At 41.5% G+C, this 13742-nt stretch overlaps 1 protein-coding gene and 1 long non-coding RNA gene across 6 annotated transcripts in view; both read left to right on the plus strand.

Annotated features, from left to right (window-relative positions):
• The first annotated feature begins 1276 nt into the window (after nt 1-1276).
• Nucleotides 1277-6030, plus strand: LOC149918919 (uncharacterized). Of its 2 annotated transcripts, none has more exons than XR_016464656.1 (4): nt 1277-1454; nt 1609-1725; nt 2179-2261; nt 4555-6030. It is a non-coding gene; the product is annotated as an uncharacterized LOC149918919 (long non-coding RNA). The 2 variants fall into 2 exon arrangements; XR_016464657.1 differs by having other exon boundaries at nt 4558-6030.
• Nucleotides 6031-8152: 2122 nt separating this feature from the next.
• MOCS1 (molybdenum cofactor synthesis 1) overlaps nt 8153-13742 on the plus strand; it is a 33892-nt gene continuing 28302 nt past the window's right edge. For 3 of the 4 annotated variants that reach the window (XM_031594288.2, XM_090135191.1, XM_031594298.2), the window contains exon 1: nt 8153-8315. In XM_031594288.2, coding sequence (XP_031450148.2) covers nt 8190-8315 — 126 coding nt within the window. In that variant the 5' untranslated portion in view covers nt 8153-8189. Of the gene's footprint in view, nt 8316-8350; nt 8541-13742 lie in introns of those variants that run through there. The other variant, XM_090135192.1, reaches the window with a different exon arrangement.

Below are 13742 nucleotides of genomic sequence, written 5' to 3' on the forward strand. Positions count from 1 at the left end.
TCCCGTCCTGCATACCTCAGCAATCTCTAATTCTGCCTATCCTTGCCACGTTCTCAGGGGCCCTTTCTGCTGACTAGAGACGGCTGTCTGTTGGGAGCGTATTTTGGGCTAGCAAAGGTTAAGCAATAAGTTCCCCTTGAGATAACAAGAGGTTAAACTAAGAAACGAATTCCCTAAGCTGAGCAATAAATTCCTCCTGAGTTAGCAAGAAGGGTTAAATTACGTGATGCTAATTTCTTTGAGTTAGTAAAGCCAAGCGATGTTACAGACCCCCCTTTCATCTTTCCCACTTTACTGTCTCAGGATGAGTGTGTATATTGTAGCCAAAGAAAGGTATAGGAAGAGCCAAATTGTGTCCAGGTTGTAATTAACGTAGAGAGTGCAGCCTTCTGAAATTACAGGTAATGAGGTTGTAAATAATCCTTCCTGAAGGCAGGGTTGCACACAAGAGAAAAACTATGTATGAAGTCACATCACTTGTTCAGGTGACATTAGAGGGACACTTCAGTACTGCAATTAGAGGCTGTAACTTTTGAAATACATGAAAATCTGATATTTCAGATAGCAAACTTTCTAACAAAGGCTGCAAGTGACACATTGTTAGTATTTTTTGTTTGTGGCTGTTTTTTTTTTGTTTGTTTGTCTGTTTTTCTTTATAGCAGTGGTGGTGTTTTGTTTTTGTTGTCTTGAGTTTTTTTGTTTGTTTGTTTGTTTTTGGGGGGAACAACCTTTCCCCCCATTCCCATAACCCTGAGCATCTATTCCCACTTTGATAAATTCTCATGTGTAAATATGTTTCTCTCACTCACCAATTTCAGATGCACAGTTGGCAGAAGGGAGGTTTGCAATGTAAAGAAGAGATTAGAAACAAAGGCTAGAAAAGGACAGTAGAACAGGTGAGCAGAAGCTGAGAGAGGAATTTAAGGGAATGGAAAATATAAGAAAGCAACTAAACATTGAGGACACTTATGTCAGGGAATGAACAAAGAGTGTGCAAAGATGGATGTCAAAACTAGGGCTACTTTTTTCCCTAAGTATTTGATTTTGCAACTTTAATATAGGGATTGGCTGTGGAGCACAATAGCCTGTCATTGTGATATTAAATTTCAGAACAGGAAGCAAAGAAAATAGAGGAAAACAACATTAATCTAATAGGGTGTTGATTCCCAGCAATGGACACATGAAACAACAAGGCAGTAACTGCATCCTTTTGTCCCTCTGAACCGTCAAACTGATGGTCTTTCCTTCACCTCTTCCATGCCTGTTTAAAGTGATCTGTTTTTCAAAAGGGACTGTGTTGTACTGCAGAAAGAGATGCAATTAAGTGGAGAAAGACTTTCTTGTTAAAGTATGCTGGAATCTTATGGAACAATTACACATTTTAACTGAAAAATGCAAAATCCTTCTAGAATGTTAGAGTCACTCAAGTCTGAAGGTTGTGTGGCTTCTTGAATGTAGGTGCCATTTTCAGCTTTACATAAAATCTAAGGCAAATACTAAAATCTAATGTCTTAGTCCCACATTTTCTGCTTTGTCCTCACTCATTTCTCCTTTTTCTCCCCTTTTTTTTTTTTTTTTTTTTTTTTTTTTTTGCCACGCTGCATTTAGCAAAAGTGCTCAGCCTTCTTCACGAGTATCATATGAGTATAAGATGCAGGCTGACAGCAGGGTATTGCCAAGCATTTTGGATGCCACTTGGAAAAAGAAGACTTACTCAAGATAAAGGTATTTTCTTTGATCAGAAGAAGAAACAAACTTGTAAATAGCAACAACACAAAACCTCTTTGACTCAAATTGATGCTGCCAAAAGAGCTGAGCTGATATTGGAGATAAGTTCCCAGATTGCGAAAACAGGCAAAGCTGCCAAGCTTAATAAAATAACAACAACCAAAAAGGCATTCCACTGTCTAAGAGGACAGTCTTTCCAGCAAACAAAGCTGGAACACTCAAGTCAGTATCAAACTAGCCTATTCCACTTTCATGTTTTGTTTTATAATTAATTTTCCTTCTTTTGTAGTTTTACAGTCAGAGAGTTTGAAGCTGAAATAACTGGATCAGGAGACAAAATTTCTAGGGCTGAGAGCCTAATGAATCACTAGTTACAAAGAAATACAAAGCCAATAGAATGCTTTAAATGCATTTTTCCTGTGGAATAAACTCATTCTCATTTCTCCACAGCAGACCGTTTCAGAGACTCAGTGGATAGCCAGTCACAAGGTCTGAGCAATTACCAGGATGGCTGAAAAGCTTTAGAAGAGCAGGTACTACCAACAATACAGCCTATCAAGTCTCAAATATAGTAGGCATAGTAGTTGTAAATTTTGCAACTTCTGGTCTGATGGTTTCTCTGAGGTTAGATTGAGTGCTATTGTTTGGACAGCTAGCTCTCCAGGGCTTGATTTTTTGTAACCTAATAGACTATTTGTAGTCACTGATGTGAAGGTGAGTGGCAGAAACGAGAAGAGCAGAATTCTCTTCTCCCCTGGAGACAGCATCTCAAGCGCACTCTTCCTTCATCTATGTGACTAAACAATGCATAAAAAGGTAATTACCCTCTGTTTGAAAACTGAAGGAAAGCTTTCTCAATACACTGTTACATTTTGAATATTTTTGGAAATACAGCTTACAGAAAACATTGGGAAGGGGAGATCAAAGGAGAGAGTCTGCAAACAGATCCTTCCTGTCTTTCTTTTACACAATTATAGCCAGAGATGTAAGAGGGAAATATTCAGTGAGATTCTGTTTGCTTAGCCACAGTTCTTTTTTGTGATTTACAGTATCTGAACAGAACTATAGTGTCTGGGGGATGTGAAATGACAGAAATATCTCTGGGATGTTAAATAGGGAAATGCAGCATCTGTAAAAATATAGCCTTTGATATAAACTTCCACAAAATAATAATGCCAACAGCCCACAAAGATGCCCTGATGTTGCTTCTAATTGCTTTTATTTTGCTCTAACTTTATAATTTGATAAAGATCATTCAATACAAATTAACTTTCTGAGAATGTTGTCTGTTACATTTTAACTTGCTTTGAGGTTATGCTTAAGAGACTGGAATTTCACTTGTCTAACAAAGTAGGCCAAGAAATAACCAAAAAGTAAATCCTTTCCTAGGTAGACTAGGACTCTGGCTATTGGTGTGAAAGTTGCAAGGAAGGTATACATCACTATCTAGAAGTGATTTTCAAGTTGCATCAAACATTTCCAGCACACACACACACACACAAAAAGTCTTGAAGGTCTATGCTCTTGTTGGGATGTCAAAAAGGGTTCTTTGTTGACACTACCGAACTTTCTTAATTGATGCAAATGTTGTGGGAAATATCTATCATATATCATAAGATCATATGCCAAGCCAAATAAATTGAAGGGAGCGCATAAACAGGAGAGGGAATGGCTGTTTACAAGGGTGGATAGTGATAGGACAAGGGGGAATGGTTTTAAACTAGGGGAGGCTAAAAGATGGGGGAGGTTTAGGTTAGATATTAGGAGGAAGTTTTTCACACAGAGGGTGGTGACACACTGGAACAGGTTGCCCAAGGAGGTTGTGGATGCCCCATCCCTGGAGGCATTCAAGGCCAGGCTGGATGTGGCTCTGGGCAGCCTGGTCTGGTGGTTGGCGACCCTACCCATGGAAGGGGGGTTGAAACTAGATGATCTTTGAGGTCCTTTTCAACTCAGGCCATTCTATGATTCTATGAAATCGATTGCTGTTCCAAACACAGGGATGAAATCTAAAAGAGTAAGACAGCAATGATACTGGATAAATGGTAGAGCTAATGGGGGTAGAATCAGCTCCCACTAAGTTAAGCTGAGAAAGGGAATTGCCTAATCTTTCCTTTGATTATATCCGTATCAATCTTATTTGGTGGGGCTGTTCTACATCACTACGCTTATTCTTTTTACATTTTCACAGGACATAAACATGATAAGCATCCAATTAGATAAGCAAAGTTGTTGTGGTCAGCCCTTAAATGACCTGCTTACAAGCAATCTTATGTAAAGAGTAAAACTGTGCAATTTTGCTCCAGATAAAAAAAAGCACAGCAGTTGTCTTTCACAGAACTTGTAGATATAAAACAGGAATGCTAATAGTGCCACTGTTCTTCAATTGTGCCATTCTAAAGGCTTGACAATACTATTTCATTTAAAGGAAAGAAGTCAAAAGAGAAAGAAAAAGCTGTACAGAAATGAAAAGTTTAAGCTCACAGCAAATAATATTTCCCCTTCCTGCCATACCTCCCTCCCTTTCTCCCTTTTTTCTCTTCCTCTGTTTCCTTCCCTTGTTTTCCTCCTTTTCTTTTCCCCCTTTTCTACTGTATATCACAACCTTCTTTTTATGTATTTCTTACTTCCCTTTCTGTAGTGTAGCTATGCAGAAGTACTGATGAGTAAGTGTAAACTTAGCTTTATTTTGAACAATCAGTTGGATTCCTTGATATTCTACTGCCATTGTAGACTATATACTTTCTCAAACAGAGAATGCCAACATTTTCATCTTTCTGAGTTTAGCAGCATTAAATTAACATATATTATTATTATTATTGTAAGCAGAAAAATTGGAAGACATCAAAGAAAATACAGAAGGAGGAGTGGAAAGAGGAAAGCAAGCTACAACTCAGTCTTTTGCTTTATCAACTACCTAGGATTTCTCAACTGCAGATACAAGTGCAATGGTGTTCTTTGAATTGAAAAATGTTATGAAATTAATGTTATGTTTTAAGTCAGTTCTACACATATGCCTTTATGTTTAACAGTGAACCTCCAGCAGTAGTTTCTTTAAAGGAGGACCTACGTTGCTTATTAATAATAGATGCCAAGACTGGCGATGCTCTGCTTTTGCATGAAACAGGCAAAACAATGAGAGTGTTTTTTCAATTTCTAGAAGTTATTTCCTGCTCAAATACCAGGAAATCAGATATGCAGGTTTTCCCTCATCTCATCCTAGACAAGGATTTCTGTATTCTGTCCTTTCTGTAGCCGCAGTACAAGACCTGGCTGTGTTCCAGCCACACGTGAGGACGAGTTCACATTTTGCACTTTGCCCTGTAACCCAAAGTTTCATAAGGTGTTGAGAAACAACTCTCAGTGGGTGCTTAGTTTGGTTAACAAGGCAATCATGATTCAGTGTAACAGGTCTATCTGCTCACATAGTGTGCTTTCTCCTTTACCTTTCTATTATTATCTCATTATTAAAAAGCATTTAAAAATTTATTCTTGTCTGAAACACCAGAGTAGTCCAGTACCTCATATTTTTGTATTGTTCTGAGATAAACTCTGAGATACACACAGAACACTGGTATTTATGTACTGGACTCTGTCCTTTGATTGCCAATGTAGGTGTGATGCTTCTTGGACAGCACACTGACTATTGTGAGTGGCACACTGCAGTGTCTTGAGAAAAGCTCTGTGCAACTGTGCTGAATTAGAATGGGGAGGTGTTAAGCATGTTAAGCATGAATTCAGCAAAATCTTGAAGTACACAGCGGAGTAGACTTCTGTAATCTAGGCTCCATGAAAGTCAGACAAGAAAGCAGCAGTGGTAAGGGCAGGAAATTGCAGTCTTGAGAAGTTGGACTGTGGAATTACTCTGTACCAAACATAAATGAAAATCTGCATGACATACGGAAGACAACTGAAAGCCTAGCGGCAAGAGTCTCTGTGGATCCTAAAACTGCCTTGAACAAACATCTTGAGCTTCACTAAAGTGCCAGTGCTTTTTCCAGTTAAATGTAGATAAGTATTATTTTGCTGCAATGGAATGTCACACACAGCTTTGGTTACAATGCAAGGGCATCACACTGCACAGCACCTCAGCTTAAATACATAAATCTCAAGTCTTTAATTTTTCACTGACTACTAGTTCTTCAGAGAGCTGCTGCGAGAGGCAAAGAAAGTCAACCTCCAGCTGCTGTCTCAGATGTGCAAGAACTTTCACTCTTCACAACATATGATAAGACTGTGTTCCAGTAAATTCCAGTAGAATGGAATTATCTCTTACACAGATATTCCTCACATTTATGCTGCTGTTTTGTTTTTCTTTTTTAAATTCTAGACAAGCTTTTTCTCAACAGTAGCAACTTCTGAGAGTGAGTTGTTGCCTTTGGAGGTGTAAAAGCTGATTTTATGCTTGTTTAATGAGAAATGCCTATACTTACACATAATAAAACCCAAAATATATGAGACTTCACGTATACAAAGACACTTCACTTTTAACTTTCCTAATATGTACATCTTCATTGTATTTATTGGACTACAGATGTAAGTCAAGCTTAATACAGTATTTAAATAAAATAACTCTAGAACCAGTCCCTTCACTGAAGATAAGAATAATTAAGGGAGAATCCTGTGGATTTTTTAAATGATAGTTGAACAATATATAATTTTTGGTCCCTTTCTCAAGTTGTAACTAATTTTGATCTTTACGCACTTTATATTTCTTTTTTTCTTTTTCTTTTCTTTTTTTTTTTTTTGCAATTGAAATATTCACTTAAACAATTACTGCATTTAGTAGAAAGCTAAATTCCTTTCTGTATTTCAGCCTTAATTATCATTATCACTTGCTGTTCATTTAAACTCTAATTACAGTTATTTCTTCTCTACAGGAAAAGGTAACCCTTCACATATGTAATGTAAATGTAACCATCAAGCTTGCTTCTGCATCTTTTGAAAATCATAAATAAAATCAGCATTTACCTTGTTATCCTCTCCACTGTCTCAATTTGTGTGTGTTCCCTCGAAAATACCTCGAAAATCCCATACTGATGAGAATGGTTTCAAGATAATATTTGGCCACATCACATATCATTCAAATCCGTATTTGTTTTCAAATGGCTTCAGATTTAAAAAAGAAAATAATATTGCATTAAACCTTGAGATCTTCCTATCAGATTACACTCAATCTATAGACTGAACAAAGTCTGAATGCTAAAGACTAAATTAGACATAAGAAGGCATTTTGCTAAAGTGTAAGGATTTAAGTACAACCTCACTAAGGATATGAATCAGTAATAATACATATAACTACACCTTGAAATAATAGCTGACAAAAGCAATTATAGAGCCTAGTCATTCACATATCAGGTATTGCAGGTCAAATGCTAAATGATTAAGGCTGTGGTTACTGAAAGCAGGATTTCTCATCCACATCTCAACAAGGAATTCTTTATGTTTTTGTAGCCAGTGCAAATACCCCTGACATAAACTGGTAATGGAAAATGACATGATTTAAACAAGGAGATTTATCTCAGAAGCAGCATGGTGCGTAAGTATAAGTTGTACTCTCACCAGCTACAGCAATACAGAGAGCTGCAACATTTCAGTGCTCAGAGCAAAGAAATTATGTATGGAAACGTGTCTTTCAAAAGCGTAGCCGATAGAATGAGGGAAAACTTTTGGGGAACTGTGTTGTCCTCCTTTCAGGTATGAGACAAGTTCAGAACAACTTCACCTTCAGTCTGGTCATGTGAGAGCACAGGCAGCTGGTACGTACCGGGATGGTGGGCCACAGGGCACTTCTTCCTAAGACCCCATTCTTGTGTAACGGTGCGAGTGGAGGGGAGAGTGCTGGGAAACCAAAATGTTAGTTGGTTTTCCTTGGTTTGTTGGAATGTCTCATAAAGAGAGACATAAAAGTTCAGTCTTATGACTATCATACAGTCATGACCTCCAAACACTCTTGTAAAACAGAGATTGAAGAGGAAGTCTTTGCTTTCACAGGAAACATTCTACTGCTGATAACAGCATTTCTGGTCCTCAGCCTGTCACTGTGGGGACTTGTTGGAGCACCCGCTGTGCGAGCCCTTCCATCAGCACGTTACACAGCCTCGCCCAGGGAGGCCCCGCATGGCCTGCAGGCCTCGGGGCTGCACACGTGCATTGCGTGAAGGGTCAGGGCAAGGGCGGGGACAAACAGACGACAAAGCGGTCGGTGCAGGCTTTGCCCTCGCTAGTGCGGGATTCGGGGCTCCCGCGCGACAGCTGGGACCCTGCCCCGGCGTGGGCCGGCTGGACCTCGGCCTCCGGGCACCTCACTGTGCACCGCCCGCCCCAGGGGACCGGACTACAGTTCCCAGCGTGCAGCGCCGCCTCTGCGGCCTCTCTGATTGGCCGCCGCTCCTCCCCACGTGACGGCAGGCGGTGTCGCGGTGGCCGTGCCGGTTCCCCCCCCGAGTGTCGCGGGCCGCATGGCGGCGGCGTGGGGGCGGCGCGGAGGTCCCGCGCTCCTGCGGGGGGCGCTCGGGGCGGCGCAGTGCCGGGCGTGCAGCACCGGGGCGCCCGTGCGGGCACCCACCGGCGCGGCTCAAGCTCAGGTGAGTCGGCGCGCTGGGCGCCCGGGGGTCGGCTTTGTAATGACAGCGGTGCGGCGCCAGGTGCGCCCGCAGGGGCTGTGCCCGGTGGGTCGCCTCCTCCCGGTAACGCGGTGGGCAGGGAAGCGGGTCTCCTCCCGGAGCGGCTGTCTGAGGCGGTCCCGGCGGCGGGAGCCCGACCTCACAGGCAGAGGTTGCAGCTGTGAATCCTGACGCTTTGTCCTGCAGGTAAAATTGAGGGGACGTAAATTGTGGGGGGCTGCTGGTGGTGAGCCGGGCTTCCCTCGGTACGCTTTGTGTGAGTTCTGAAAGTTTCCTTGAGTAACTGTGGGCAGTGTAAGGTCCCCCTGCCGTCACTGCCGCTGCTGGGCTGGGTGCCACGGGGAGCTTGGCTTCGCCCGAGATCACATTGCAAAAACGGTGTTAAGTAACTTGCATGGGAAAGATGAGCGGATATTAGGAATAGAGAGTGCAGTCCGCAAACTTAGCATGACAATACATTAGTTCCGCGCCCTTACTTTGATCCGCTGAGATCAAATTTGAGCTGCCCCAAATCAAAATTAGCGGTGGTTATGTTCTGAATAACCGTGTGAGCTGTACCACGGAGCTATTTCGTCAGCCCCTCACGTGAAGTAAACAAAGGTGTTGTCCAGTTCCAGCTTCTCCCAGTTTCACCTCAGATCCCTCAGATGCGTTTGGTTTCTCGGTGCTCAAATGCAAGAGAAAAAACTCCGCGTTAAGGCACAGCAGTCTAGCACAGGCAGGGTACGACATCCTGACTAATCCCTGCTGGTGATTTATTGATTTTTCTCTTGATTGCTTGGCTGGCTTCAGCAAGCACACTGTAACCTAAAGCTGCCAGTCTTGTGTCACCAGAATTGGATGCATTCACTCCCACTTACTTATTTACAGGAAGTCAAACAGATTTGTACATTGCTTTGTTGAACAGTTACTTGGCTCAACGACCTACAAAAGTTTATTGAGGTTCTGTGTGTGTGTTTTTTCCTGTAAACTATCAATTTTTAATAAAATCTGATTAGAATTAATTCTCACAGAATGGTTGGAGGGGACCTCAAAGATCACTGAGTTACAACTTCATGCCATGGGCAGAGTTGCTACCCACTATCTCAGGCAGCCTAGGGACCTATCCAGCATGACCAGTTACTTTCTATAAATCAAGTGGCTGTAGCACACAGTCTCAAATATTTTTGGAAAAGCTTGATTATACCACATAGGTCTGAAACCCCTACATCCTTTAGGAGAGAAAACCACAGTGGTTGAGAGTATGAAAGCGAATGGGAGATCTGTATATGTGGTAGTAACCAATGACAAGCGTGCTGGAATACTTGCTAAAACCTTGCAGGTCACAACCACCAAGCCAGTGCAAAAGCAAAGACAGTACAAACTTCATAGTTGTAAAGTGATAAATATCTGGGAATTTGATGGTAAATGGCTTAGGAGTAAAACACAGAACTTGGCTGGACTGTTATTGGACTGGTAGTCTGAGTGATTGAACCTATTTATATCTTAGTATTTATGATACAGTTGCCAGCCTTCTACGTTTGAACGTTCTATTGCCGAGGGTAGAATCCCTTTCTTAAAGATTAGATATCGGCAGGTAGCAACAGGCGCTCTCTGAGAGCTCCTTTTCACACATCTCCGGTTGTGTGAATTACTCCAGAAATGGTTTTACAGTTAACAGTGGAAGATCGAATGCCAGCCTGTCATCTTCTACACAAGATGATATATACCTAAATGATATTCTTGAATAAGAAAGTATTATGTAGGACTATGTATTTCAACTACAAAATGGTATATTTTCCTGTATAACTTTTTATCATAAACAAGAAGTTCCTGGGCAAAAATACAATGAGGAAGACAGGATTCTTAACGTATTAGGGCTTCTAAGTAATAACATTAAGGAAAGGAGTCTTTTTTTTTTTTTTTTTTTTTTTACCCCTTTATAAACATATCACTTCAGTAAAAGTCTTTGGCATCCTGTTATGAAGTTTAATTTCAGCTCATGTAAATCATGCAACTCAAACATAGTTGACTGAAACTTTCTTTGCACTCACTGGAATAAAAGGAAAGAGCCCAGCTAGACTAGAACAGACCTCGTATGGCCTTTCTTGTGCATTCATGCTGAAACTCTGTGTCCTGGCACTCCATTTTGTGGGTAGCTGTTCAAAGTCCATGAGCAGCACTTTCTGTGCCAGAAGCCAGAACTGAAGCATGCTGTTTAGGGCCAACTGTTGTGCAGCAGCTGTGGAGCCCTCAGAAAAACATTTGTCTTGGACTTCTCAGCTCAGACCTCATTCTGGCACTTGACCTACTTAGACCCATTTCATCCTCTGTGGTTGTCTAACTTCCATGTTGAACAAGGACACTTCACTGCTTGCCTAACCCAAGACATTAGAGGTGAGGCTTGAAACAGGAGAGCTTTTGCTGAGTTGCATCTATGATGTTGGCAGATTAGTGCTAGGCCGTTAGGCTGGGAGGGCAGCACTGGTGCATGGACTCATCCAGCAGGACTGCAGGAGCTGAAAGAGCCTGCAGGGTTTGGCAGCAGGAGCCAAGCTGACACTGTTGTGGTGGTCCTTGAGGCCAGAAGAACTATTTGGTAATGTAACATGGTTAAGGAGCTCTCTGCTCCTGTTTAACTGAACTTCTCCAGTATCTGTCAGTTTGTGGTATTCGTGATTGTTATTAATAGTGGTGACAGGTTCCAATTCTGTTGCATTGCTAGAAGAGTTTTTGTGGAGATCACAGGTGAATTGGCAGGTTTGAAGAGTTGACAGCTTGTCAAAATATAACAGTCATCTAAGCTCTTATTCTTTCAGTACTGGTTTAGAACATAGGATTGACATCCTAGAGGGTGAAATTACTTTTTTCATAGATCAGATGTAGCATACTCTGTGACAGGGCATACTCCTATGCAGAAGCCTGTCCTGTCAGTTATAGAGAGGGGAGTATGGGCTAGGGAGTAATAGCCCTGCCTTTTGAATCAGAAAGTTATACAGTTGGACATTAGTAGGTTAAAATACCCACAGCACCCTTCTTTTCCAACTGTAGGGAACTGAATAACCATTTCCCTGTAGTTCAGGAATGGTAGCAGGCAGCTTTTGCTGTTCAGTGGCTCACTCAGAGGCTACAAGTGCCTTAAGGTCCAATCTCACCGTACTTCTTCCCTTCAGAAAATCCTGCTTATGAGATTGGATGAGAGCAGGCTTATGCCTTGCTCTCAGTTACCAAAGAAGTATCTAGGTTTCTGCCTCAGACATTTGGCCTTCCTGAGGAATTGATTAAAAATATGAGTCAGTGTTGCTGCAGTGGCAGATTTGGCAATACAGGATTCACTCCTGGACTCAACCTGGGTACTCTTGAATTCATGGGTGTCTCCTGATTCCTCCTTGTGACATCAAACAGGACAGAAACTGAACTAACAGCTTAAAAATTCCACTGTCAGTTACTCTTTCCTCCCAGACAAGCCCATGACTGCTCTAGCAGCCCTACGAAACTTTTTGTTTGACCACTCCAGCATTAAAAAATATTTTCCAGCAAGAAACAAAAATCAGTTATCTCCAACAGAATCTTTAAGCAGTATTAACACTAGCTGCCTGGGGAGCAAGTTTTCTTTAAATACCGCTTCTTGACAGTAAGCTTCAAAGTAATTAATGAAGGCCAATATTATTCCTCAAGTAAGTCTGCTTTAACTTCCATGTCTGGAACACCTACTCTGCCACTCACAGTGGATGTGACAGACTCAGGAACAGAATCATTGCTTCCTTTAATCTCATGCTACTGAGAACTTCTTCCTGAAAAATGGGAAATTACTTCAAGCACATCATTGTGCTTGTAAAGAAGTTATACTATTTTGACATCCATTTAATAAAATAATTAAAGTTCACTTATTTTTACTTCAGTCTGTCAAGAGACAATAGCATCTTTCTTCTTACTTTACCTGTAATTCTCAGTCTAGAGTGGGGAGACAGAAGGTTGATGCTGTTCTGCCTTCACATGCCGTGGATAAGGAGGTCTCATCCCACACAAAGTGCAAAAAGTGACTAAGAGAGAAGCAGCAGGGGAGTGCTCCTGCAAGGAAGAACTAAAATAATAAGCATGGATGTACTTCTCATCTCAAATATGGACACATTCTTAAAATAACAGATAGGAGAACACCAGAAATATAGCCTGATGAGAATGTGTGGCTTTCAAAAAACAAACATTATGATTTGAGAATGGCAGTATTTAAAATATCTTCATATTTTCTACCTGGGAAATGAGTGGAGTTAAGTCTGAATATTTAGTTAGGCTCTTCTTCGACTGGTTTTCTAAGGAGTTCTCATACTAAGTGAGAAAGAATAAGCATTTCTAATAAAGTAAGCTCCCAGCTTTTGATTTCTTGGGGAAAATAAAGCTGTACAGAATTTGTAAACAATCCATAAGTGCACAGGCTGCAGCATTTCCTCAGAGAGATTAAAAAACATGAGTTGTTCTGCCTGTGCACATGGGAGAAGAGTCCTGTGTAAGAGTGAATTTGAGCAGTGTACATATCAGTGACAACAGCTGTACAAACTGATTAATCCACAGACATCTTTGTTACTGCAAAGGAGGAAAGGACAAGACTATGGAGGACTTTCACCCTCTGGAGGTCTCCACTCGTGGTTGGAGCAAAACAGAAACTGAAAGATTTTGTCTGGGAGATAAGCAATTACATGGAAACAAGTATGCCATTTTATCAAGGTTAAACAGATGTTTTCAGGGCTCTCCACTTTACATCTTCTTTAGCCCCTCCACAACCAAGGTTGTTTTCAGAGGCCTTAACTAATCACAAAGCCATTTAGATCAGGAAGCATAGGAAATTGTTTAAAGGCTGATGGTAAGATTATACTGCTAAGAAAGACTGCTCCCTGCTTGTAAGTTTACCAGCAGCCAAAGAGTTGGCTCAGCTAGAATCAAAATAACTTCACTTGCTGGTAGCAAGTTGCAGCTGGCAGTGCTGGGCCTGATACAGCTCAGGATATAGTTATGCTTTTTAGCTACTGAGGCACACAACTGATGATTTCTACTGATAGGCCAACCCCCCTACCACACATAGCACCCCCTGCCTGTCCCTGCTGAAGGCCTAGACTTCCCACCAAGTTTTGCTTATGTAACATGATGGAAAGCACAGCAAAACAGCAAGGGCATAGCTTCAACAAGTGAGGGTTTGCTCAAGTGGAACAGCCCTGGGCATAGAAATAAAGGAAAGAAGCTACTTACCTGAAGAAAGCCTCAGGTAGGCAGTAATCTCCAGCAAGATACCCTTGCTTCCAATGCCAACCCTTAATTGAGGTCTGGGATGGGGTGGATCCAGGCTCCACCCCTTCTGGTCACTCAGGTACATTGCATGCACCTGAGTGCCCTTAGGTTAGCCCTGCCTTGCCACCA

Source organism: Phasianus colchicus, chromosome 2, assembly GCF_987193195.1.
Source record: "Phasianus colchicus chromosome 2, bPhaCol1.hap1.1, whole genome shotgun sequence".
In the NCBI taxonomy this organism is placed as follows: domain Eukaryota; kingdom Metazoa; phylum Chordata; class Aves; order Galliformes; family Phasianidae; genus Phasianus; species Phasianus colchicus.